This window comes from Limanda limanda, chromosome 16 (genome assembly GCF_963576545.1).
Source record: "Limanda limanda chromosome 16, fLimLim1.1, whole genome shotgun sequence".
Lineage (NCBI taxonomy): Eukaryota > Metazoa > Chordata > Actinopteri > Pleuronectiformes > Pleuronectidae > Limanda > Limanda limanda.
The window spans coordinates 19065695-19092699 of NC_083651.1; the positions used below are offsets into that span (position 1 = coordinate 19065695).

The window sequence follows — 27005 nt, forward strand, 5'->3', positions numbered from 1 at the left end:
TGTCGGTGAGGTGCAGGCCTCCACAGGGGAGAGTCGCACTGATATCATGTGGTGCTTCCGGAGGGAGAAGTAAAAATAATGCCTTGAACTCTCTAGACGCACATCTTGTGACTGTAGTGTGTCGGGAGAACAAAGACATATGAAATAAATAATTGCACTGACGGGAAAAATGAAAACGAAACAAACAACAAGTGGATAATTGGAAGTAAACAAGAGGTCTGGATTTGAGATAATCTTTTGTTAGAGCTTGATGTGGCGTCAGATTTCCCCTCACTCTTACACAAACACAGATTGTGAGAGTGTGTATGTAATCAGACGACGCTAATTGACATGACTGCGCTTTCAATGTCGAGCATTATCTTTCACTCACGGGACATTAAAGCCTGTAAAGTCCTATAAGACAGAAACGTTCACCCAGGCAGGCAAAGTTTTACATGCAGACACACAGGAAAACCACTGTGAGAACAGGTGGTTCAAATGCAAAGGTGAAACCTGACACAATTGTCGTGTTTACTAGAACACAGAATTCAGTCAGCAAAGCAGTCCAACTGGTTTTCCATATGGATGATAATAATAATATGTGAGACAAATATGTCTTCGTGCCTCTGAGTGGGACACAGGCACACTTCCTTCACTCGAGTCATTATGTAAGGTAAAATAGTTTCAGCCTAAGGAAAGAACAGGTGTGGAACACGGCTCTGAAATCCATTCCCGTGTACTTATTATTTAGAAATGTAAATGTAATAATGCTGGACAAAGATATAATCATACAACCCATCATATAATTTCAACACAACTTTCAAATTTCATAATTTCAAGCACACCGATAAAAATACACACAGCACAAACCAAACCTCACTCGACTTGTTTTTACGCAACGTTCGAACTCTGCCCGAGTCATATGACAAAACAGATCTGAATGGAAAAAGGAAATGGGAAAAAAAAGGGTGTGTTCTAAGATCACAGCTTGATGGCAGGGTATTGTTCGTAGGAAACTCCTTATTGTCATCTCAAAGTCTTTATCAACAACACTATAATAATAAGCTTAATATACATAGTGTAGGCTGTGGAGACAATTGAGCATCACAACGATTCAAAATACACATTAAAAGTTTGTCTGTCACATTTGAAATTTTATCAACATCGTAAATGCCGTAATGAAAATCCCACGTAACAAATGTTAATACTGGTGTGGCATAACAACAAGTAACAAAGGGGGGGAAGTTATCCAAAACTAAAAGTCTTTGCACACAGAGTCCATACTTCCAATATCACCCAATAAAAAGTCTCACACAAAGAAACCTAGCTAACTAAATCTGAAGAGTTTTATTATTGTATTTGTTCCAAAAGTTCACCGTAGTAGATCAAACGGAGTCGAGCAGTGAGGATGATTTTGTGATTCCTCTCACTTCTTGAAAAGAAAAGAACAAATTGGGTCCATTCAATCCTGAGAGCCGTCAGGACCGGGAAGAATTTCACCTTCTGATCAAAGAGCTGTGAAATTATCCCGATTGCCTCCAAGTCTCCTTCAGTATATCAGTGGTCCGGTTTGATACCCGCACTGAGACCAAATATTGAAAAGAAGAAAAATATATTTCTCTGATCCGACTGAACTTGTACAGCTTTAACAACTCTCTGAAACGCCTTTGACAGCTAAAACCTGTTCTGAAAACTTTGAAATGTGCAGTCGTGTATATTCCTTAACGTGCAACATTTTTGAATGAAAATATGGACTTGGTGTGCAAAGACTTGAGGCTGAAATACAGTGACACTTGATGGTAAATTAACCTCTTTTCAACAGATCCTGAGCAAAGAATCATTGGGTCCCGTCTTCTATTGTAAAGGTACCAAGTGGAGTTTTCAACCACGACTTGTGCTGTATACTGTTTGGAGTTTGTGCAAAGGCAAAAGATTACTGTGTGTATGGCTTCCCCTTCGTGCTGGTGTTTGTAATAAATACTAGAGATGAAGTCAAACACCAGAATGTGATGAAGGAAACTACATACAACACAAAAAAAACATATGCAGATCTAATGGTGGATTTGGCAGCCTGGTCTCTGCTTTCTGAGCTTCAGTCACGGTGGTCGCAACAGACCTGATTGCACAGCTCTAAAACCATTTTTTAAAAACAAATCACCATAATACAGTAAAAAATATCCTTCTACTATAATCCATAGAAATACATGTCACTTTTAACACTGCTTTTTGGCACTTGTGTGTGTCAGGAAAGTCAGAGGTCACATTAAAAGACAATTTTCCAGTGTGTGGGCTGTTCGCATTCTTTCTCACTGTCCCCACAAAAACGATTGTATGTGGTTTTGGGGTCAAATCCCAGGATCTCCCTCTCTTCGTGGATCCGGAAAGAGAACGTGGACACAGATGTTCCGATGAAGACTCTGTAAACAGACAGTACATCGATGAATAGGTAGTCAAAAACACACACCAAAAGAGGTGCACCATAGAAAGCCACATGAACATTTGACACAGTGTGGATAGTTTGAACAGCCACCCAAACTAGTTTTTCTAGTTGACATATTTTCCATTCGCATTACTGACAAGGCTACTCAATTATTCTAACCCTAACCCTAACCCTATTGTTTTGTAACCTGCCCACACGCAACATTCCAAACTGATAAAGCACCAAGAGCCTTTCTTGATCCTATCAGCTCTGTGCGGTTGATGGGAGTGTCTTTTGTATTTGCTCATAAACTAAAGAACTGGACCAATTCATTTGAAATGCTGTTTACCAAAAAGCCAATTTCAACGATGACGGTGCTGGATGTGAAACGAGTCAGACGTTTTTGCTTTTATAGAAACTCATATCCACACAGGACCGATCAGAATTATTAAGAGAGAAAAAAGCAGCAGTTTAATGAATGAAAACTTATTGTAAATTGTGTACCTTGCATGAGCACATATCCACTGGTCGATGATGGCCACTCCTCCATCTTTGAAGAGCTCCAGGTCCTCTGTGGACGCCTCAAACCGCACCATATCTGGCATCAACTTTTTTAACTCCTTCAATTCTATAAAATCACATAACACAGGCTTAGAAAATCATTTAAAGAGTTCATAGATATCCAATTGCTACTTACTAATATCATTATTATTCTCTATTCTGTCTGTTACATTTGAAATGGTTTTGATAAGCAAAAAGAGATGTGTTCTTTAGTGTCATTACCTTCTTCATCTGCGTCCGTTGCAACAAACACTTGTTCGAGTTTGTGCTTCTTCATTAAGCTGCGCATTTTTTGGACAGCCCCCTTAAGGCTGGGTACATCCTCCCTATGACCCCAGATAAAGTCCTTCCGGCGCAGGTGCACCCCCAGATATGGACCCCCTTTCGCTGAACCCAGCTTCACCTGAAGATAATTGAAAAAGATCAAAAAAGTGTTGAATCAATGCTTAAGACTTGAGACAAAACGCTGTAATTAATACATTGGAAAACACTTATAGTGATCACAGATACAGTAATCGACTGTTTTTTTATGGATCAAAAAGCTTGGGGCAGAATCGTTCCTATACAAATACTATTTAAATAATCTGGTTATAGTAAGTCATTGTGCCTGTGTGTGTGTGTGTGTGTGTGTGTGTGTGTGTGTGTGTGTGTGTGTGTGTGTGTGTGTGTGTGTGTGTGTGTTGTGTGTGTGTGTGTGTGTGTCAGCACGAGGGAGAGCGAGAGAGAGAGAGAGAGAGAGAGAGAGAGAGAGAGAGAGAGAGAGAGAGAGAGAGAGAGAGAGAGAGAGAGAGCAAGTGGAAAGGCTGATGAATGAGCTATGAAGAAAGATTTTACTCATTTAAGAAAAGCATCAATCATTATGATGCAATACACAGACAGAGAGAGAGAGAGAGACATTATGACATTATCACGCCATCGTCAGACACACTCACTCACTTTCATGCGAGTCCAGTCCTCGCTATAAACGCTGTGATCTCTCTCATCCGTAGAGTTCAGGTGCTTTGCTCTGAAGTCGTCTCCTATGAGTCGGAGGTGCTTGGCGAACACCATGCTGCGGCGGGTCTAAGTTACAGACACACAGAGATTCCTACATCAGCTTACAGACAAGATGGTGTGCCTTAAAAACCCTCAGGTTGAAATTGTCAAAGTCTTGTTCCGTGTTATATGACATTTTCTGTGAGAGCACGGCAATGTTACCAATACATCTGTATAATAATATATCTGTATGAGCCAAATACTTACATCCCAGTAATCTTTCCCAGCATAGTGATCATGAAGGAGCGTCTCGGCTCGGTCGAGCATTACCGATCTGCAAAAAGGACCAACACACATGTTTCTTCCTGTAAATATCGTGCAACAAAGATCTAAAAAAGAACATACAGAGTAATACCACACCTACATAACAATAAAAGCAGATTGTCTTTTTTTTTGCTCATTGCTCAGGTTGATTTAACTAGAGACTGATTATTTTGTGTCTTGTGATAGTGACTTCATGTCACTTACATGAAATTACTAAATTGATTAGGGTTAAAATCCCATTCATGAACACTAAACCAGACCAATGTTCAATAAGTTTTTGTTGATGAGCAACAGTGCTTGTATAATCACAAGCTTAACTAATAAGTTGAGTAGAAAGCATATAATCATGGGTGTGTTCACACGTCAGTAAAAATGACTTAACCAATTAACATGAAGGAAGTGGCAGCATTCCATTGAAACACAAACATGCCAACAAAGAAGCAGTGACCATTTCAATACCTTTATATCTAGCATGCTATTCGTCGGGGAACTTTGAGGGGGTCATTTACAAGTTCAGAAATCTTACAGCAGAAGTTAACCAAGTAAAAAGAAGCAGCTACAGTTTATCTGAGTGCAGACAAACTAATTAGGAGCAGAGCAAATCTCCATATGAGCGGGGACCATTTGTAAGAGAAGGGTTTCAGAAGATTGATTGTAGAATGTGTCTGTGGCCGACTATCAAGACACTGTATGTGCACAGTGAGTGCATTTCATATCACCGTATCGCTCTGTGGACTCACGTCACCGTGATGTTTTTCTGAAGAACTGGAGCCATGATGGAGGCATGACCTTGGGCCGACATACACGTCACTTTCCGAGCTCGCGTTTCCTCGTAGCCCCAAAACCAGCCCCTGAGAAACAAACACAGACAAGACAAATGAGACATCTGATGATAAATAGAGAGGAGAGAGTTGTGCAGGCAGGAAGGTGGAGGTAGATATGATTAATTCAGAGTTTCTGCGAATATGATCCATCACTGTCTGGAGAAGGCCAATTGAATTAAACAGTTTTCGTGAGCGTTTCCACAGGAAATTGTAACAGAAAAAAAGAGATCAGCTCCAGGATGAAAAGTCAGGCTCTGGGTTTGAACTACTGACCTCAAAACCCTTGATTTAACTTTATATACCTCAATTGTATTTTTGATTTAATTGTATTGTATTGTATTGATTTACCTGTAGTAGCCCTGTTTGTCTTTGGAGTACATCAACTTATCAATGCACGGCCGCTCATCAACTTTTTCCTCCCATTTTCCATCAGTCCATCCCTCAGCGTAGTTTTGCAGCACTAGAACCTGGTCTACGAATGGGCCTCCGTTCTCTAGGGTGGGAAAGAGACGGATAACAAACCACACTGACTGAGAGTTTGAATATAACAAAGCTAATAGACAGTGGTGTCTGTGATTGTGAAATGGAACCTTTGTTAGCATGGAATAAAAAGAACAACACGTGTTCAGCTTATTAAAAAAAAAACTCCACAGATAACGAGGTTTAGAAATGTTCCCATGTCGGACAAATCTGTCAGCAAATATAACCCCGGCCTGGGGCATACAAATAAAAAACTCACCAGCAATGAATTCCTCATACTCGATAACTGGCACGTTGGCCTGCAGGCTGGTGAGGCTGAAGAACTCTGACCACAAGATGCGGATCTGGTGAAGGTTAGGGCTCTGCCAGTGGTAGAGGCGACCCCACGGAGGGAGCACCAGTACCCAGTCATCCCCCTCCTTCCTCAAGCTCTTCACCAGGGAGGCCATGCGGATGTACACATCTCTGCGCAGGTTGAAACCCTCGGGGGGGTTCACGTCATACAACAAGTACCTGAGGGGACATGAGATCTTGGACTTTAAAAGGAGATCTTGATGCACAAGGAAACAGCAACAAGGTCTTTGGTGAATGAATACAAGAATGAAGGATAATCTTCACGATACATCTGTATAACTGTAACTACCAAAACTACCAACTCATCACAATTATGTCAAGAAACCTCAAAATCTCATGATTATCTTTTAATTTTACACATATCAAATATACAGTGGCCCTGAAGGCCAACAACAAATCAAACAACACAAATAATACAACACATCTGCAAATAAGAAAACACATGATGTCAAATCTCAAAACACAATTATTTCCCACTTTTTTTTAGTTTATAGTTGTGTTTCTTATTTGCGATTATTTTTCCTTATTGTTTTTGTGTTTTGCCATTGTATTGTGTTATTTCCCTTTATGGTTTTTTGATTTGTTGTTGTGTTTCCCTATTTGTCGTTGTTATTTGCACTTCAGGGTCACCATACACACACGATTTCTTCTTCATGACTACCCCACTCATTTCCAACGAACATCCTCAGAAAACAAGCAGCTGTGCTGACAGAATTTGTTGTGTAAATTGCTGCAGCTGTCAGAGAGTAATAACACACAGTAATATGGGAGGCATCAAGTAATAAGAGACTATTATTATATCATCATACCTATCATACACGCCGAACTTCATTTGATCCCCGTAGTGTTTTCGAAGTCATGTTTGGGTAAAGAACTTCTGGACAAAATTGGGTTTTATACGCATAAATTCATGAAATAGCTCATTTTGGGGATGGAGTCCGGTACAAGCGGGTGAGTTTTGTCATGAAGCAGAGATACAGCTCTTAAAATGACAGATGTGTAACCGGAAGCTAAAGCTACGATACTAACAAAGACTACGTTTGACTAAAACCTAACAACTGTCACTAATTTGACGTTAGCACGGCTAGCTAACCCGAACCAGGGGGGGTGCAGACTCACCGTAGATCCCTGGCGGCAGCGACGGCTACGGGAGCCGAGTGGCCCGCACTGAACACATTGTCAGTGTTCACCGTCTCAACAGCAGCCAAAGCTACGAAAACAAACAAACACACCGCGCTGAAAGAACAGGTTGAGACGAAGCTTATCACTGGAGCATGTAGCACTGCTCTGTGCGCCATGTTTCCTCAGAGCCACGCACTTCCGGGAGGGTGAAAAGCATCTGTACGGTTGCCTAGCAACCCAAAATGAAGAGGATTCTCATTCAAAGGTGAGAAAAATGAGTAATGAGTAATGAGTGACCCTTACTCCTTGTGCTAGTTGATGGGAACAATATGTAATTTATTTGATCACCGATACATGTTGGTTAGAATCATTTATAATATATAATAATAATATTAATCCTTACAATTTCACTGCCTCACTGTCGGTCAGTGCCTGTCAGTGCTGGGGCCCAGAAAATTTAAATTAAATTAAATTAAATTAATCCTGCGCAGTAGCGATCTGTGAAGGATTAATTTAATTTAATTTAATTTTTCTGGGCCCCAGCACTGACAGGCACTAACAGACAGTCAGTTATCCTATTTTACTTAAATAATATGTTCCTCTGCTGTAATTTATCTGATGCTGACAGTAAGTGCAGAACATTACATACATAACATTTAACATATAACACATAATGTATTCAATGCTGATTCTAGTGACTGCAGAAAGATGTTTGGAGGACGACACCAGTCTTATTTTTATTTTGTGCTTCTGTGTCCAGACAACATTTACAAAATAAAAGCACAGCCTCAGTAGTTGTTTAACAAAATGTTCATGATGTATTAAGTGTGGGAAAGTGGACGTCACAGGCCACAGATGGCACCACCTACCTGAGGAACAGCGTCATCTTGTGTCCTTTTTGTGTTAGTACTACCTTCTGTATTAGTTTCCCTTCATCTCAGCCTCTGCTGCTCCTGTTGTTCCTGTACTCATTGAGATGCTAACATTATCCCGTTCATGATGTTGAGTCTGAAACATTTTCTCCTAAATCAATTCCACCTTCCACCTGATGTAATTATCAGTATAGCGTCTCTATTTCAAATGCAGTGTTGCTTTTTTACAAGGTTGATTTCACGGTATTTGATGAGAAAAATGAATGTGTGTTAATTTCATAGAAAGTCATAGATACTTAGAAATACAAACACCTTTAAAAGGCTAAAAGATATGGGGAATTGTTTTTAATTCTTCGATCGGAAATTAACTTGTGTCACTTTACATGAGGTCAAAAGAAGGAAGTGAGTTTCCACAGGTCCTTGATATTCACCACCACCATCAAATTTGCAGTTTGTTCTACTACTTTCTCTTACCATAGTATTTTGTCAGAAGTCAAAAGTGTAGATTAAGTACATATCTATTTAGTACGAGTAAATATATTAAAAAAAACATTTAGTTTTATTGCCTATTATCCTATTTTGTACTTGCGAGTCTCCTTGTTTTTGACTATCTGCTGCTGTAACAAGAGAATTTTTACAGCATGGGATCTATGCTTATCTTATGTTAAGTCTCCATTGACATGAGTTCACAATATTTAGAACGATCAAAAGTTAGTGCGTTCTTTAAATAAAGTCAAGAAAATAATCTGTTGGTGTTTTTCCATGTTTGTTCGAAACCAAATAATTTGAGTCTGAATCAGTTTTCAAATTAATTTAATGTTCGATAAAAAAACAAACAGAAGGCAATCTATGTAGGAGTAAAATTAACTGAGCAACAGCACAGACCTCAAACATAACATGTGTAATTGCATGGCACAGGAAGATTTCACTTCAGACATTTAGGCTGAAATCAGATTTTACAATGAAAAAACGTAAATATCCAAATATTTCTAGATTTGGACCAACATAACATTCATTTCAACAACTCAATTTGTGCATGTAAGTATTTGGCAAAGGCAGCTGAGCATGTTTAATATTCCTCTCCTTCCTCATCATCGTCAAACGAGTCGAGGCCCACCTCTTCGTAATCCTTCTCCAGGGCAGCCATGTCTTCTCTGGCCTCTGAGAACTCCCCCTCTTCCATTCCCTCTCCAACATACCAGTGGACAAAGGCCCTCTTGGCGTACATGAGGTCAAACTTGTGGTCCAGACGGGCCCAGGCCTCAGCGATGGCGGTGGTGTTGCTCAGCATGCACACGGCCCTCTGCACCTTGGCCAGGTCTCCACCAGGAACCGCAGTCGGAGGCTGATAGTTGATGCCAACCTTGAAGCCTGTGGGGCACCAGTCCACAAACTGGATGCTGCGTTTGGTCTTGATGGCTGCGATGGCAGAGTTGACGTCTTTGGGCACCACATCACCACGATACAGCAGACAGCAGGCCATGTATTTACCATGACGGGGATCACACTTCACCATCTGATTGGCTGGCTCAAAGCAGGCGTTGGTGATCTCGGAAACTGACAGCTGCTCATGGTGAGCTTTCTCAGCGGAGATCACCGGGGCGTAGGTGGCCAGGGGGAAGTGGATACGAGGGTATGGCACCAAGTTGGTCTGGAACTCTGTCAGGTCAACGTTCAGGGCTCCGTCAAATCGAAGTGAGGCTGTGATTGAAGACACAATCTGGCTGATGAGCCGGTTGAGGTTGGTGTAGGACGGGCGCTCTATGTCAAGGTTCCTGCGGCAGATGTCGTAGATTGCCTCGTTGTCTACCATGAAGGCACAGTCGGAGTGCTCCAGGGTGGTGTGAGTGGTCAAGATGGAGTTGTAAGGCTCCACCACTGCTGTGGAAACCTGGGGGGCTGGGTAGACGGCAAACTCAAGCTTAGACTTTTTGCCAAAGTCAACAGAGAGTCTCTCCATCAGCAGGGAGGTGAAACCTGAGCCAGTGCCTCCACCAAATGAGTGGAAGACCAGGAAGCCTTGGAGACCGGTGCACTGATCAGCCTACAGACACAAAGGTGATTTCAAACACGTGAATAACAAGAGACTGAGACAGCTTCATACAAGTTATATACAAGCGTAAGCTCTTTCAATGATGATGTTTGTGATTATGACGTTTAGGTGCTCAGGGCTTTTATGAGAAGGCCTGAAAGATCACCTGTCTTAACACGCTTGGATCTGATGCAACATGCGTGTACGTATAAACCTTAAAGACAAGGTGACACGTTTGCATGCTTCAACCTTTAGAGCTGGTTAAGACGTGCACGTTTTCTGTAATGGATTTCAAGATATGTCACTGAAATACTTGGAAGACAATGTTTCTGCTAAGGGAGGGCCTTAGTGTTTTCTTAAATGTTCATGAACTTTATGGGAAATGCAATGATTTACAATGAAAGGTTTTCATCTCTATTGGCGTCAGAGACTGAGAAATCAAAGTTTTGGGAAAGTTTGGAAAACTCTGCCAGCTCTTCAGAAAAAAAAAAGAAGGTTTTAGAGCAGTGGTTCTTAACCTGGGTTCGATCGAACCCCAGGGGTTCGGTGAGGCACTCTCAGGGGTTCGGCAGGGGTCAAGACACACACAGTATAGCTCGGTTCACACTGGCAATATCTGGCCGTTTTTTTCAGCCGTCAAAAAATTGGCTGCAGACAATTTGGCAACACACAATTTTTCTTCGCTGTGTCAGATTACAAATATTTTGTTGCTTAGTAAAAATTAGTTACACAAAAGAAATTCAGCCCACTCGTATTATTCGTGAAGTCCCCCTCCGCTTGGCTGTCATTGGCTGCAGCTGATCACGCCACATTGCTTAGCTTTGATATCTGTGCTGCAGGGAACTTGGTGCGCTCAGTAGTCGACTTGTGGCTGTTGTGATTGTACGTAGGGTTGCAAAGGGGCGGTAAATTTCCGGAAACTTTCCGGAAACTTGCCATGGGAAGTTTAGCTCGGGAATTTTGGGAATTTTGAAAAATAAAAAAGAAATTCGCAAATTAAATGCTGAGCAATAAAAACATCATTCAAAACTCTATTTTAAAGATGTATGGAATGCAGCACACGCTGCACGTTGAGTTTCAACCCTCCACTGTGCATTCTTCCATCACATGCACAGATAACTCCCAGCATCCTTCACACTACAGCAGGGCTATTGAGGCCTGCTGTAGTGTGCAGGACTAGTCAGGTAAGTTTCGATGATATTACTGGGGAAAATATATTATGATCATCTAGCCTATTTCCATTAATTTATCCATCAATTGTAAAATATGTTTACAGACGATTCCAATTGTTTGGCTAACTATTTATATCTCTGGCATTGCATTAGCGTTTTTTTACAAACTTTTTTCTCATCTTATCTACAGAACAATGCCACGTGCACTATTTCATGTGTGGAGACATTTCACCCCATCCAATGTAAAAGGAAAGGCTGTGTACATTTGCAAATACTGTGCAAAGACCTATGTTAAGAATGACACAAAGATGCAGAAGCATATAGTCAAGTGCCCAAAGTTTCCTCAGGGCTCAAATCAGCCTACGACAAAACAAAATGTTTATTTTGTATATGACAAGGTAAATACACTTAGTATAAATCACTGACAACATTTCCAGTTTATTCCCTTTAATTCCCGTTAATTCCTGTATATTCCCGTTAATTCCCGTATATTCCCGTTAATTCCCATGGAAAGTTTCCAACTTTGAATATTCCCGGAATTTTTGCAACCCTAATTGTACGTCATTCAGCAGAACCAGCTTCAACAGCAACTCTTCAGAACAACAACGCTCTAAACGTTTTGGTGATCCTTGAGATACTCACACCGTTTGTTACAACTTATTTTTGCGAGCGATGCTTTTCGGGGATGGTAGACATGAAAATTAAGAAAAGGAACAGACTTTGTTGTGAAAATGATATAAGAGTCGCACTTGCCAAGGTGAAGCCGGGCATTTCTGACGCTGTATCTGTAAGGCAACAGCAAAAGTCGCTAGTTGCAATAAATATTATTTATTATATTAGTTATGTTTTTGTGTGAAATTCCTGTTTGTTGGTTTTGTTCTTTGAACACAGTGATTTTGTGTGCACCTGATTCATGGTTAATTTTGTGCACTAACAAAATATATACCTATGTTTTAAAGAAATAATATTTTATTTGTCCAATTACGAAGGGTTCGGTGAATGCACTGATGAAGCTTGCAGGGTTCAGTACCTCCAATAAGGTTAAGAACCACTGTTTTAGAGGGTTGTTTTCGGACAGGATGTATTTAGAGGGTTTTATATTCTGTGCCTTAACCAAAATAGAATGCATATGGAACCAGAGTTTGCACTCATTTCAAGTCATGAAGCCATGAAATGAGGGGTTAAATGTATGAATCATTGTTTAAGTTAAAAAGAAAAGAAAATGTGAATTTAAAAGAAAAAACATGGCAGCTACCCATAAAGTGCCTTACCAGTTTACGGATCCTGTCTATGACAGAGTCAATGCACTCCTTGCCGATGGTGTAGTGTCCACGAGCGTAGTTATTGGCTGCATCTTCCTTTCCGGAGATCAGCTGCTCGGGGTGGAAGAGCTGGCGGTACGCTCCTGTGCGCACCTCATCTGGAAAAATTCAAGACAAAAAGGCAGAGTTGAGAAAACTTATTCAAGTGCTATTAATACAGAAAGGGATGAAAAGGGAACATGTAGAAAATTTATTTTTAATTTACTTCAGTCGAAATTAGTTTGCTTTATACTGACAAGTACTGTTGACTGCATTGTCTTTAAAACACATTAGCACTTAGATTGTGGCAACTGCTTTCCTGATTGACAATTAGGGTCGATGAGTTCAGGAAAATACCAAACATTCAGCCTTAAGTATATATGGTCTTCAAACACTTAATTTAAAAAATAAGTGAGATGAGCTTTAGGGTCCTATATGTTGTGAAGGCTACTGACAATTTCCAATAGATAATTAGATAAATGGAATAATAAGGATGATTTAAACTCAAAATCGACATATTGCAATGGTTATCGAACACATTAACCTCATTGAGCCACAAAAGATGATACCATCATCCTATGAAATCTTTCCTGATACCTAAAGACAAGACAACGTTTTACTCCAAATCATTACTGACCGATGACGGTGGGCTCCAGGTCAACGAAGATCGCTCTGGGCACGAACTTCCCACCCCCGGTCTCGCTGAAGAAGGTGGTGAAGGAGTCGTCGTGACCTCCCACCGCCTTGTTTTCCGGCATACGGCCATCCGGCTGGATGCCGTGCTCCAGACAGTAGAGCTCCCAGCAGGTGTTCCCCATCTGGACGCCACATTGGCCCACGTGCACAGAGATGCATTCACGCTGGAGGGGCAAAAGAGGACAGGGTTAAAAAGACTGAACACTTGGAACTAATGTTTGCTGTTCTTTTCTAGCGCTTAAAAAGGAGGATTTGCTACGAATGGCAAAATGTTAACAGACAAGTTTTATCAGATATAATTAGATTTAACACAAAACAAGCCACTGTTGTGGGAAGGAGTGATCCACAAACACAGCCACTAGGTGGAAGCAAACGTGTTTGGGGGAATCGTCACATGTGCTGCAGCTGTCACTGGAATTCATGTGACAGAGTCGCACAAACCAAAATGGAGGTTGAGGCCAGAGAATAATTGAAAGTTTAAGATTTATCATATAAAGTTGACCTGAATAAAAACATATACTGGGCTTTCCTCAAACTAGTGCTTCAGGTCAAGTATCCAACTCTTCATCGCAAAACATATTCAAAGAGATGGTCATCCTCCCTAAACCAGACTGGGTTAGTAGAGCTCATTGCAGCTGCTATTTTAGGTTGCCCGTGCTAACCGGACACCTCGCCAGCTGACCGTTGAGGCAAGCCACTGAAATAGCGGGTCACTGGCAGATTTACAATTGTTTTCCTTTTAAAATGTTAAGAAACGTTCGAGATAATTAATTCAATGTTAAAACTGATAGTCTTAAGATATGTTTCTGTGAGAACAATTTTATGTTATGACATTTTTTCTCGTATCACCGTGAGTATGAGTAAGTTAGAATAAATGCAGGGCTTATCTCAAAGACAAAAGAAGTTTTTCTCTCCCCTGAAACCTGTCTAGGGTGCGTCTGCGTATGACGACATCGAGGACGAGTACGAGGATCAACCCCAAGGACTTGAGATTCCTGTTTTGTCTGTGATTAAAACTGATACAAATAAATGCTCTGCATCCGGTCAGAGATGGAGCGAGAGACAGGAAAGGTTAATAACGGTTGAGAAAAGGAGAGCAATTCATTTGTTGAAAGCTTTTTTCAGGTCAGCAAACACGGGGACAGAGATCCCTTAATAGCCCATCATCACTGTCAGCCTCTGTAACAGGAACACAGAGAGAAGGTGTCATAAAGAGAAGGCGAGGATAGAAAAAAGTTTAAAAGACTCTCATCCAAGCCAAAACTGAAACATATTTAGTGGTTTATTATAAATCGACTTCAGAAAATAGTCAGACCCCTTCACATTTTGTGACTATTCATGGGGGTTGAGATGTCGCTGTGTTTGAAATAATTTCTGACAAATGGCTTTTACGTAGTTGAATCTCGTAAATTCTTCTTAAAGTTTGTCATTTACGAAAAGAGCCTTAAGGACCATTTAGCAGTTTGTAGTGTTCTTGGAGGGTCACTACGGTTTATCCCATTTTTTGGCAGGCCTTCTCAAGGGAAGGATTTGTGCACAGTCATCTCCGGGGCTCCATCGATGCGTAAAGAATTGACTAGAGCCACATACGCACACGATATGCAGGAACCAACATTTCCTAGCACACTGGAGGTGAGCCCCTGTTTTTCATAACAGGTTTGTTTTGCATCCTACAGAAGATAAATTTGCACTTCGGCACACGCACTGGCATCATGATTACACCCCTGCACGCAAAGTGGGTGCGCCGTGTGAACGAGACAGAAACAAGACTTTATGCAGCAGCACTATTTGATGAAGGCAGGAATACTGTCGTAGTTTACTCTGTACACAAAGACTGCAGTTAGGCAGTACTGACAGCCAGCGAGCTGTGTTTACACTACACTGCGCAAACAGAAGGGGATGGTGGTGTGAGGACATTTTGAATTTGTGAGGACATTTTGACCGGTCCTCACAAGTTCAAAAGGGCTGTTCGAGGGTGTTGGCTTTAAGGGGTTTAACTAGGTTTAGGTTTAGGGCTAGGGTCAGGATTAGGCATTTAGTTGTGATGGTTAAGGTTAAGGTAAGGGGCTAGGGAATGCATTATGCCAATGAGTGTCCTCGCAACTTTAGAGAGACAAGTGTTTGTGTCTGTGTAGGTCTATCTATAGTTATAAGGGCCAATCTTGGTACTATACCATCATTGTGAGGACATTTTGACCGGTCCTCACAAATTCAAAAGGGCTGTTTGAGGGTAAAGACTTTTAGGGTTAGGGTTAAGGCCGGACCTAGGTTTAGGTTTAGGGCTAGGGTCAGGATTAGGCATTTAGTTGTGATGGTTAAGGTTAAGGTAAGGGGCTAGTCAATGCATTATGCCAATGAGTGTCCTCGCAACTTTAGAGAGACAAGTTTTTGTGTGCGTGTGTCTGTGTAGGTCTATCTATAGTTATAAGGGACAATCTTGGTACTTTACCATCATTGTGAGGACATTTTGACTGTTCCTCACAAACTAAATTGCCTTCTTCGAGGGTTAAGACTCAGGGTTAGGGTTAGGCATGTAGTTGTGATGGTTAATGTTAGGGTAAGCGTCTAGGGAATTCATTAAGCCAATGCGTGTCCTCACAACGTCAGAGAGACAAGTGTGTAATTGTAACATTAGAGAGCGTGTAACATTAGAGTTAGCATGGTGTAAGTCAAAGGTTACTTGAGACCAACTTCACTTGTCCCACTTTGCTATAAATAACAATCCCATTCGCTGAAAGCCCCGAGCCTCGGTGCACCTTCATTTCACTTCTGGTTTTCCCTCCACGCTGATCTGAAGCATCATGTCTGTTTGATTTTGGAGGGAAACATATTTCCTGCTCTGTCATTTCACTCTTTTCATTGTAAGGGACACACCTAAATTCCACACACACCTAACCTAACCCCAGTCTTTAAAGATGAGGCTTCACATATAGACTCTTCTAAAACTGCCATTTGTCACAATGGCCTGTGCACAATCTGAAAACTGTCCTTGAGTTCACAGCACATCCTCGGTTTCTCTCTCTCTCTCTCTCTCTCTGTGCTGATGTGTTGTAAATGTAGACGAGCCACCAGCACCTGCTAACACAGACTAACAGCGAGCTCAGCAGGGGGTCTATTTCTGTCACGGGGGTCTGGTCTCCTCATGCTGCTGCGTCACCCCCCAGCTCGGTGTGGCGCATTAATCCCTACGCATGCAAATCCTGTCTGTGTCGCACCACCACAAACAACATGGCCCCAAGGGACCTTTCCACGGGCAAGAATCCAACTTTGCAGCGGAAACTTGTGTTGCAAGTCACACTCACCATTGTTGCCTGTCGGTATGAAGTCCTGCAGCGGGTCCGGAGTTGTGTGAGGAGTTGAGTTGTGTGTGTGGTTGTGTGGCTGTGTGGCTGTGTCCTCTCGCTGCGGCCGGTCTATGAGCTCGGAGAGACTGAGTCACGCCCGCTGGTGAGAGCAGCAGTTTAAACTATAGGACTCGGCAGACCACGCCCACCTGACATCCACCTGACGGGGGCGCGCACGGTGAACGCGCAGGCCTGTGGCACAGATCCAGTTTTTTTGTTTTTTTTTTCATTCTGAGCAGGGGAGTTGATCCAAAGCAAATGAGGACACACAGAGAGAGACAGGAGTGAGTAAGGTTGTTTATAAAGCAGGACAGTAATCAAAATAGTCACGTCCCCCTCCCGCCATAAACTTTCATAATACCAATTAAACTTACAAGTATAGAGCATTGTTTTTAATGACAAAATACATTAAAATGAATATTATGTGTTAAAAATGAGATGTGAGATTTTGGTCCCCCCCAATTTTCACTTCATGACTATGGCCTTGTTTTAAGGGATCTATTTTTCAGGGTCAATTTACAGCAGAGGGACACTATCAAGAAAATATCGGTTAATTAAAAAGAGGCTTAAAGGTCCAGTGTGTAATATTTAGGTGAAAGGGATCTATTGGCAGAAATTTAATATAAATGGTAATTGGTTTTGTATTAATATAGCGCTTTTCTGGTCTTGATGACCACTAAAAGATCTTTATCGTACAGTTTTACACCCATTCACACATACATTGCATACAGTGCATTTATTAGCAGCACTTTGTTGTTCTATGAGGAGAAATTCAGGGTCTGGCATCTTGCCCAAGGACTCTCCCAGGATGGCGAAGACTGGGGATGGAACTGCCGGCCTTCAGGTTTGAGGACTACCGCTCTACCCCCTCAGCCACAGTGGAATATTATATAAAATAATCCTAGTAATGTTTTCAATAGTGTCTATCATCTACATTTTATGAATTGTTATTTTCCTTCCCCTAGAATGGGCCATTTATATTCATATACTATATATTTACATCAGGAGCCGGTCCTCTCCACAGAGGCCACCATGTTTTTACAGTAGTCAAAACAGGACAAACTAAACACCTTTTGAGATTTTTATTACAACTGAAGGTTACCACAGGTTCTCTCTCATGTTTGGAAATGGAGGGTGAGGTGAAAGGAATTTAGCTGCAACATTCAACTGTATCACTAGATGTCCCTAAATTCTACACACCGAACTTTTAAAGGGATGAGTCATCCAAAAATGAAAATTCACTCATTATCTACTCACCACTGTGCCGATGGAGGGTCGGGTGAAGTGTTTGATTCCACAAAACACTTTTCAGTGTGTAATGTCATCCATAGAAGGCCCATTTATTATTATTATTGTTATTATTATGAATATATATAAACCTCACTCTCAAATTTCTGGGGCTCTTAATCATTAGTTGCATTATATCCACACATTGTGTTATTTTTTGATATGCAGCAGTATACAACATAGTTTCCTCACATGATGATAATTTAGATTTTAGGTATTCTGCACTATCAGTAGGTTAATGGTAGAGAAATACATAATCTTTTATTTCATATTCACCCCTGCTATTTGTCATTACGTTATTCTACACATTTAACTGCCTTGTATTGATTTTTAAGTCCATCCCATCACTTAAGCTGTACATGGGAAATCCAATCCAATCCAATCTCTTTCTAGAGACCTCTTCTCTTATTTATGCCCAGACCCAAAGGCCTGTTTCAGCTGAAATTACAAATTGCAAGTCAAGCGTGTGGTCAGGGCCACGCCTATGCAGTCCATTTCCTTGTGGGTGGGTGGTGGGAGGGACAGACATCCTGTAAACCAATCCAGACTCATGCTGCAGTTTCAGTGAGTATGTTGCTGTCATTTTAACTTTTTGAAAGCTAGAGGTCGTAGTTGCTTTACCAGAGTTACCAAGTGAGACAGACACTGTAAAAGTCATGTGAGAAGGAGTCACTGCAGTGGCTCCTGCAAAGTGCTTTAGTATATATGTCCACCTGCAACCTCCTGCTTTCTGTGTGAAGTAAACACTTTTTCAAATTTCTAGTGGTATTAACCATACATGGTAGCTTTTTTAATACAATTGCAGATATCATATTTTTAATTGTGTTGTTAATAATATAACTCTCGTGATATAACTCTCGTGAGTTTCTTTACCTCAGTTTCTTTCTTTCTTTCTTTCTTTCTTTCTTTCTTTCTTATGAGCCATTTATGAAAAGGTTTCATTGTGAGGGACACTGGGGACCTTCAAATACTGTCAAACAATGAAAGTGGGTCAGACCTTTATATGAGTCAGGCAACACCTAAAAAGTGTTTACACACAAAAGACAACAACAGCAAGGTGTGTGTTTCCCCGTTGATATTTCAGCATATAGACCTGCTCTATATATGGCAGTTTAAAGTTTATTAAATGAACGGATGAACCATCACATCTTTTTTATTACATAACAAGACATATTGCAAGTACTGATGTAAAGCACCAATATGAAACGAAAATATATAATTTGTCATAACATTGCATATAATTTAAATTGCAATGCTTTTTGAGCTTAGTGCTAAAAGAATATAAAACTGACATCAGTTACCATGTTTGTTACTGATGCATGCTGATGCAAGATGGTTATAGCAAGGAGGAAGTCGTGTATCGTTTGTGTGTGAAACCTTTTAACTGATCTTACTGAATCAACAATCCTGTGGAGTTGACCCTATCACAGCGGATGTCTGCTGGAAAGTGGTTTGACTTGTTTGAGTTTAGCATTCTGCCCTCTCTGTTAAGGTTTAGTACAGGTTGGACCCCAAAGCAGACACGGAGAGTGGATAGTATGGAGGTAACGGTGTTTATTGGCAGACAGGAGCGGCAGGCAGCTGGCAGGTAGCAGGCAGGTTGCAGGCAGGTAGCAGGTAGGTAGCGTGCAGGTCTCCAGCAGGTAGCAGGTAGCAGGCAGCAAGCACGTAGTAGACAGAGTACACGGCGAGTCGCAGATCCAGGTGGTGAAGCACAACAGAGTTCTGGGTTTGAAGAGAAACCAAAGGTTAGCGGAAGTCAGGGTGGCGAGACTAAGCTATATACTAACTACCATCGAAGACGGAATAATCTGGCGCCGAAGTGTTGAGAAGACCAGGTATATATGGAGGCGATGATTAGGTTAGATTGAGTGCAGGTGTGCCTCGTCTGCATCAGCCGGAGCCAGCCACGCCTCCTACCACAACACCCTACCCAGGCGCATACAGAAAGGGGGGAGGAGACATAACCAAACAACAATACAACACAATCCTGACACTCGAGCCGTGTCATTGTATCAACAGCTTAGGTTATTGCTGCCGACTGCATTTCATCGTATCCTCAAATCAACTTTTTTCCAACTCAGGACCCAGTTCTTTGACTGGGACAAAGTTAGGCAACTGCAAAACAACAGGAGTTTCTTATCCCATCAAAAACCACAACATAAAGTCAGGCATTAGAACCTGCCATGTAGAACTGCATTAAGTTACCTTCCCTTCTGGTGGGAAAAATCTGATGTGCACATACACACCTGAACAAAACACTCACACACTCACACAATGTTTTGGGTGGTGACCTCCTTTTGCATTGTAATGTATCTATGTCACTCAAGCGGATGATCTTATCTGGGCCTCATCAGTAGGTTCTCTGATTACAGCTCAGATCAAATCACTTTTCACCTTAAGCTGCAGGTATATAAGCACTGAGTCTCACCGCTGCCTTTAGTGACACATCTTCCTCCCGATACCTGCACATTGGAGAGGAGAACTAAACCATGGTAAGATATATTTTGACGGGGCAAATCTTATGTTCAACTTTTAATATAGACGAAATATTGGGTCCAAACTAAAGTGTGGGATATTAAGCAATTAGATGAAATGGATCAGATGTTTTCATTTGCATCAGTCCATAACAGACAAAGTAAAATATAGTCAGTAGTTTTAAAATATTTTGTCAAGCAGAAATGTAGAACGTAAACGGATACTTGTGTTAACCGAACAGTATTGGTCATTCTTTACAGCGTGAATGCATCTCAATTCATGTGGGCCAAGCTGGGGCTCAGATGGGCAATGCATGTTGGGAGCTGTATTGCTTGGAACATGGGATCCAGCCAGATGGACAGAAGCCCTCTGACAAAACAATTGGAGGAGGAGATGATTCCTTCAACACCTTTTTCAGTGAGACTGGGGCAGGAAAGCACGTTCCCAGAGCGATCTTTGTCGACCTGGAGCCTACTGTCATCGGTCAGTGCCATATAAATAAATAGCTGATGATGTCTTATATAGATTGGATGTTTCAATGCAATTATTCAGTTCAATTTCCTTTCAAAATTTGGACTGGAAATTAAACACAAATGTTTCATTTTAGAAGTAAACATCTATGAAGAATTGTAGATGATAATCATCTCTTCATCATAAAAAACAAAGATTCCTTTGTTCAATGTGGAAAGTTCTCAATATAAAGCTGATAAGCCTGATTCAAGTATGGGATTAATCATTCATAAAATTGATTGACATGTAATTCCTTTGTTGTCTAGATGAGGTGCGTTCAGGAATCTACCGTCAGCTGTTCCACCCCGAGCAGCTGATTACAGGAAAGGAGGACGCTGCCAATAACTATGCTCGAGGGCATTACACCATCGGCAAGGAGATCATTGACCTGGTCCTAGATCGCACTCGAAAACTGGTGAGGTTTGACAATTCACAAGAGGTGGACATCTGTCGAAAGCAATTTTGCCTTGGCCTTAGTTTTTATAGAAAAGAGAGAAAGTAAAGGGGAACCACCAAATTTAGACACTGACTGGATACATTCGTATTGATTATGCAGCCCTCATGCAATTTTAATAAATGTAAGTCATTTTTTCCTTTCAGGCCGATCAGTGCACTGGTCTGCAGGGATTTCTAATCTTCCACAGCTTTGGAGGAGGCACTGGCTCAGGTTTCACCTCCCTGCTGATGGAGAGACTTTCCGTTGATTATGGCAAAAAGTCTAAGCTTGAGTTTGCCATCTACCCAGCCCCCCAGGTTTCCACTGCAGTGGTGGAACCTTACAACTCCATCTTGACCACCCACACCACCCTGGAGCACTCCGACTGTGCCTTCATGGTAGACAACGAGGCCATCTACGACATCTGCCGCAGGAACCTTGACATCGAGCGCCCGTCCTACACCAACCTCAACCGGCTCATCAGCCAGATTGTGTCTTCAATCACAGCCTCACTTCGCTTTGACGGAGCCCTGAACGTTGACCTGACAGAGTTCCAGACCAACTTGGTGCCATACCCTCGTATCCACTTCCCCCTGGCCACCTACGCCCCCGTCATCTCCGCTGAGAAAGCTTACCATGAGCAGCTGTCAGTCGCCGACATCACCAACGCCTGCTTTGAGCCAGCCAATCAGATGGTGAAGTGTGATCCCCGCCATGGTAAATACATGGCCTGCTGTCTGCTGTATCGTGGTGATGTGGTGCCCAAAGACGTCAACTCTGCCATCGCTGCCATCAAGACCAAAAGCAGCATCCAGTTTGTGGACTGGTGCCCCACAGGCTTCAAGGTTGGCATCAACTATCAGCCTCCGACTGTGGTTCCTGGTGGAGACCTGGCCAAGGTGCAGAGGGCCGTGTGCATGCTGAGCAACACCACCGCCATCGCTGAGGCCTGGGCCCGTCTGGACCACAAGTTTGACCTCATGTACGCCAAGAGGGCCTTTGTCCACTGGTATGTTGGAGAGGGAATGGAAGAGGGGGAGTTCTCAGAGGCCAGAGAAGACCTGGCTGCCCTGGAGAAGGATTACGAGGAGGTGGGTGCTGATGACATGGCAGACGAGGATGATGGAGAAGAATATTGACCTTTGCCAAAGTAGATTGATTTACAGTATATGCCAATTTTCAAAATTGGTCACTTGGTGTTTGTAGTAAAGACAAACGTGTTGATAAATCCCGAATACTATCCAATCACAAGATTCTGTGATACCCATTCTCCTTATCTCTCTTATTCTCCTTACAAACCCTATCTAAAATATTCTCTAATTGCTTAATATCGGGTGAAAACACAAGGATTACATTTAATAGAATCGTTTCTCATGGGACTGTGCTGAAAAAAGTGTGTTAAAATAAAATCAGACATATCTTGTTTCAGGCCTTTTTATTACTGCAGTTTCACAATGAGAGACTTGGGCCGAACCCTCCCATTTGTGCACCTCCCCCCACTATCCCTCTACATGTGGAATTTAAGTTATAAAAGAGCGTCAGTCTCTTTATGCTATTCAGCTGTGACTTTGTGAGAGCGAGAGACAGAGAATGACTGACTTACTCACTGACTGGTGTTGTTTGTGTAGCTCATACCCAGAGAGGGCCCTGCAGGAACAATAGGATCCCAGTTACTGTGTGAATAATATCTCTGTGATCCTGAGAGCGCTGCTGAAAAGAGAAACAGAAAACTGGCCTTGACATTCCTCAGTTTTTTTTTTTTCGTCTCCAATGTCATGATTCTCTTGTGTATTCTGAATGAGCTGATTTTAATGTTCCTCCAGCTCACCATTTTCTCCTCTCACCATTAAAATATGTATCTTTTGCATTTGACAATCAACAATAAAGATCTTACATGAAGGCTCCATCGTGTGTTATTCTTCATTTAACTATTAAATACAGACAGAGGTTGGGCTCTGCTGGTGAGTGTGTGGGTGCAGATGCATGTATAAGATTAGTATAATCACTCTTTTAGCCCCCAGTCTGTTTCATATGGATATATTGTATGTTGAGAAATGTTCGGAGGCGAACTTTTACACGTTCGTGGTCAATCCCCTCAAATAAAAATGCATTGAAGCTATGGATGAGAATAAACTAACTGAACACTTCTTCATAATAGATGATCAGAGTCTCTTTCACTTACAACACGCACAAATTAAGAAAATAGGGCAGAGGGCAGGTTCTTACACATATGCCTCTAATCTCCAACTGAAAGACAAAGAAGATAAAAGTAAGGGCGGATAGCATGACACAGTATAAAAGGGACTTCCCACCTTCTTTTTTTTTATTTTTTAAGTGCTGCTCCCTTCCGCCAATGAGCTGTGCAGCTGCCTGCTGTGGTTTCCTGCCTGCCCCCTCCACATCCTTGCCTATATAAACCCTGACTCTCCCTCTCCTCCACACTTCTGCCCTGAGTCTGAATCCTCAACGTCAGTCGCAGGACAAGCAGACACAATGGTGAGTAACTGCTCGGCCGGTGACGTAGCCTTGAGATTCCATTCACCATCTTAACTTCATCCTCTCCTGGATTCTGCTTCTCAGCATTAGATGGATTACACAAGCAGGCCTGTGTTATACTCACAAGGCCTCATGTGTGGAGTTAGGGCTCCTGAGAGGAAATAAGCTTTATCCTGTCAGATGACTGTAGTTGTTTGAGTTGAATTTAAGGAATCAAACTCAACAGTCTAGGTCAGACGACAGACACTTAGAGAAATTGACTGCTCTGATACATTTATACGTGTTTGACATATTACAGCTAACTATAAAACAAGAAAAATGTAACCCAGGAGAAGAAGTAAGTGGTATTGCAGTTGTGTGTTTGTGAGGAATTGAGGAGTTTTTGTGGCTGCCAGGGAGTGACCGGGGGAATCGTGGCAGTCGGGGGGGATGGATAGGAAGGAGAGAAAATAGGAGTGGTCAGGCCAATGCAGTATGAGTTACTTGGCAGCCATTTTGCAGCTGTCAGGGGTTTGTGTTTGAGAGAGAGGAGGAGACGGAGGAGGGGGAGGAGGAGGAGGAGGAGGAGGAGGAGAGAGAGAGAGAGAGAGAGAGAGAGGTCCCTGACTGTTATAGATCTATGCAGCTGGACAGGATCGGGGAGGAGAGAGGCACAAAAGGGAGGAGTGAGGACAGGGAGGACATACAGGATGGAGAAGTGGGGGAAGATTTTCTTGAGTCATTGACGTCCTGTAATATACACATACCGACTTACTTAATATGTTCCATGTATACATGTTTGTATATAAACCCTAACTCTACAGATACATCCAAAGCAGCATTTCATCTGTGTAGCTATGCGTTTTACTGTAACTCTAATGCTGCTGTGCCTGTGGAGGCTTCAACAAACATACAGAGAGTGATGAGCAGTCAAAGTGTCTTTGTCAACTGAGAGGCTTCCTCGGTGGAGAGAAGACAAAAGACTGTTATAAGACATGAAGTTTGAACAATGAACAGTGACACCATTGTGTATGAGAATATAAACGATGTTCTATGTTCTTTTATCTTTTTTTATCATGAATATTATGATCTCACTTAAAGGAACACACTAGTGAAATGTAATGAATGTTATGAATTGTGGATCTATCAATCTTTCAATCATGATAAAGTTACAAGTGTACAGTAACACTTTTACATCTGGATAGGAAAAGTTTGTTTAATAACAACCTTCATCCCCCTTCTTTCCTTCAGCGCGAGTGTATTTCTATGCATGTCGGCCAAGCCGGCGCCCAGATGGGCAATGCATGTTGGGAGCTGTACTGCCTTGAACATGGGATCCAGCCTGATGGACAGATGCCCTCTGACAAGACTATTGGAGGAGGAGATGACTCCTTCAACACCTTCTTCAGTGAAACGGGAGCAGGAAAGCACGTTCCTAGAGCGATCTTTGTTGACCTGGAACCCACTGTCATTGGTCAGTATTATCCACATCATTGTTTGTTTGATTTAAACTTGTGCCCATGAAATTTACTTAGATAATTGAATTTTAGTAATTTTTATGGTAAAACATGTTAAAATTTTTATTTTGCCTTATATTTAACTACACTATCTGAGCAAATGCTATTTAAGTGCATTCTTTACATAGGGACATTATTTCTTCCTCTCATCTTTAATTGTCCTTTTTACAGATGAGGTGCGTACAGGAATCTACCGTCAACTGTTCCACCCTGAGCAGCTGATTACAGGAAAGGAGGACGCTGCCAATAACTATGCTCGAGGGCATTACACCATCGGCAAGGAGATCATTGACCTGGTTCTGGACCGGACTCGTAAACTGGTGAATGCTTTGAGACATTAGTTTTTGCATTTAACAAGATTTTAACCTTCCCACGAAGGATTGAGTGGTTAATTTTCAATTGCTGATTTTATATAGTAGTATTGATTATGCAGCCCTCATGCAATTTTATTAAATCTATGTCAATTTTCGTTTCAGGCTGATCAGTGCACTGGTCTGCAGGGATTTCTCATCTTCCACAGCTTTGGAGGAGGCACTGGTTCAGGTTTCACCTCCCTGCTGATGGAGAGACTTTCCGTTGACTATGGAAAGAAATCAAAGCTTGAGTTTGCTGTCTACCCAGCCCCCCAGGTTTCCACAGCAGTGGTGGAACCTTACAACTCCATCCTTACCACCCACACCACCCTGGAGCACTCCGACTGTGCCTTCATGGTGGACAACGAGGCCATCTACGACATCTGCCGCAGGAACCTTGACATCGAGCGCCCGTCCTACACCAACCTCAACCGGCTCATCGGCCAGATTGTGTCTTCAATCACAGCCTCACTTCGATTTGACGGAGCCCTGAACGTTGACCTGACAGAGTTCCAGACCAACTTGGTGCCATACCCTCGTATCCACTTCCCCCTGGCCACCTACGCCCCCGTCATCTCCGCTGAGAAAGCTTACCATGAGCAGCTGTCAGTCGCCGACATCACCAACGCCTGCTTTGAGCCAGCCAATCAGATGGTGAAGTGTGATCCCCGTCATGGTAAATACATGGCCTGCTGTCTGCTGTATCGTGGTGATGTGGTGCCCAAAGACGTCAATTCTGCCATCGCAGCCATCAAGACCAAACGCAGCATCCAGTTTGTGGACTGGTGCCCCACAGGCTTCAAGGTTGGCATCAACTATCAGCCTCCGACTGTGGTTCCTGGTGGAGACCTGGCCAAGGTGCAGAGGGCCGTGTGCATGCTGAGCAACACCACCGCCATCGCTGAGGCCTGGGCCCGTCTGGACCACAAGTTTGACCTCATGTACGCCAAGAGGGCCTTTGTCCACTGGTATGTTGGGGAGGGAATGGAAGAGGGGGAGTTCTCAGAGGCCAGAGAAGACATGGCTGCCCTGGAGAAGGATTACGAAGAAGTTGGCACTGACAGCGTGGGAGACGAGGATGAAGAAGGAGAGGAATACTAAAGAGCCAAGCATCATCACGCATTCCAAAAGTGATCAGCAATGTAACACATTCCCAACAACCTCCTAATAACCTGTGGTGTTGACATGTCAGTAATATCAATAAAACACTTTCCCGAACCTTTTCAGTGGTGATCATTCTTGAACTCTTTCAGCATTTATGAAGACTTAGAGAAAATACCATTATTAGTACTTCACAAATAAATACTTAAATTAAAGTAAATTTAGAGTAAATTTTAGACTAAATATACCTGTCTCCTTGCACTGTGTAACCCTGTACAACACTCCGCTCCATAAACTGGAACACTTACTTCACATCATATGTGATATGTGTTAATATACACCATATTGATATTATATATCATTTTATACAATAATATTGTCTTTTGCACACTC

General features: G+C 42.1%; 4 protein-coding genes across 4 annotated transcripts; 2 read left to right on the forward strand and 2 right to left on the reverse strand.

Annotated features, from left to right (window-relative positions):
• Nucleotides 1–762: 762 nt before the first annotated feature.
• pofut2 (protein O-fucosyltransferase 2) lies at nucleotides 763–7219 on the reverse strand. Its single transcript, XM_061088360.1, has 9 exons — nucleotides 7036–7219; nucleotides 5822–6075; nucleotides 5431–5575; nucleotides 4999–5109; nucleotides 4202–4268; nucleotides 3896–4021; nucleotides 3182–3362; nucleotides 2903–3026; nucleotides 763–2396 (listed from the first exon to the last, which is right to left on the reverse strand). The coding sequence occupies exons 1-9, from the start codon at nucleotides 7212–7214 to the stop codon at nucleotides 2243–2245; spliced, it is 1341 nt and encodes a 446-aa protein (XP_060944343.1). The 5' UTR covers nucleotides 7215–7219; the 3' UTR covers nucleotides 763–2242.
• A 1487-nt stretch (nucleotides 7220–8706) lies between these two features.
• On the reverse strand, nucleotides 8707–16554 carry LOC133021377 (tubulin alpha chain-like). The gene is made up of 4 exons (XM_061088198.1): nucleotides 16414–16554; nucleotides 13053–13275; nucleotides 12386–12534; nucleotides 8707–9954 (listed from the first exon to the last, which is right to left on the reverse strand). Exons 1-4 carry the CDS (start codon nucleotides 16414–16416, stop codon nucleotides 8980–8982), a joined length of 1350 nt encoding a protein of 449 aa, XP_060944181.1. The 5' UTR covers nucleotides 16417–16554; the 3' UTR covers nucleotides 8707–8979.
• A 3953-nt stretch (nucleotides 16555–20507) lies between these two features.
• LOC133021540 (tubulin alpha chain-like) lies at nucleotides 20508–22305 on the forward strand. Its single transcript, XM_061088439.1, has 3 exons — nucleotides 20508–20703; nucleotides 20997–21145; nucleotides 21331–22305. The coding sequence occupies exons 1-3, from the start codon at nucleotides 20523–20525 to the stop codon at nucleotides 22303–22305; spliced, it is 1305 nt and encodes a 434-aa protein (XP_060944422.1). The 5' UTR covers nucleotides 20508–20522.
• A 1320-nt stretch (nucleotides 22306–23625) lies between these two features.
• Nucleotides 23626–26737, forward strand: LOC133021351 (tubulin alpha chain). Its single transcript, XM_061088157.1, has 4 exons — nucleotides 23626–23662; nucleotides 24893–25115; nucleotides 25330–25478; nucleotides 25635–26737. Exons 1-4 carry the CDS (start codon nucleotides 23660–23662, stop codon nucleotides 26610–26612), a joined length of 1353 nt encoding a protein of 450 aa, XP_060944140.1. The 5' UTR covers nucleotides 23626–23659; the 3' UTR covers nucleotides 26613–26737.
• The last annotated feature ends 268 nt before the right edge of the window (nucleotides 26738–27005 follow it).

Bases quoted from the DNA above. Each gene is read 5' to 3' on its own strand.
- pofut2 (XM_061088360.1), bottom strand. From the start codon at position 7,214: ATGGCGCACAGAGCAGTGCTACATGCTCCAGTGATAAGCTTCGTCTCA. The intron at 4,269-4,998 runs GTGAGTCCACAG...TCCTTTTTGCAG, and splicing joins CAGAAAAACATCACGGTGAC to ATCGGTAATGCTCGACCGAG. The intron at 2,397-2,902 runs GTACACAATTTA...GTCTGTTTACAG, and splicing joins TGGATATGTGCTCATGCAAG to AGTCTTCATCGGAACATCTG.
- LOC133021377 (XM_061088198.1), bottom strand. The intron at 12,535-13,052 runs GTCAGTAATGAT...GAATTTTTCCAG, and splicing joins CCTGGAGCCCACCGTCATCG to ATGAGGTGCGCACAGGAGCG. The intron at 9,955-12,385 runs GTAAGGCACTTT...TTGTGTCTGTAG, and splicing joins TAGACAGGATCCGTAAACTG to GCTGATCAGTGCACCGGTCT.
- LOC133021540 (XM_061088439.1), top strand. From the start codon at position 20,523: ATGGGCAATGCATGTTGGGAGCTGTATTGCTTGGAACATGGGATCCAG. The intron at 20,704-20,996 runs GTCAGTGCCATA...TTTGTTGTCTAG, and splicing joins CCTGGAGCCTACTGTCATCG to ATGAGGTGCGTTCAGGAATC. The intron at 21,146-21,330 runs GTGAGGTTTGAC...TTTTCCTTTCAG, and splicing joins TAGATCGCACTCGAAAACTG to GCCGATCAGTGCACTGGTCT.
- LOC133021351 (XM_061088157.1), top strand. The intron at 25,116-25,329 runs GTCAGTATTATC...TCCTTTTTACAG, and splicing joins CCTGGAACCCACTGTCATTG to ATGAGGTGCGTACAGGAATC. The intron at 25,479-25,634 runs GTGAATGCTTTG...TTTTCGTTTCAG, and splicing joins TGGACCGGACTCGTAAACTG to GCTGATCAGTGCACTGGTCT.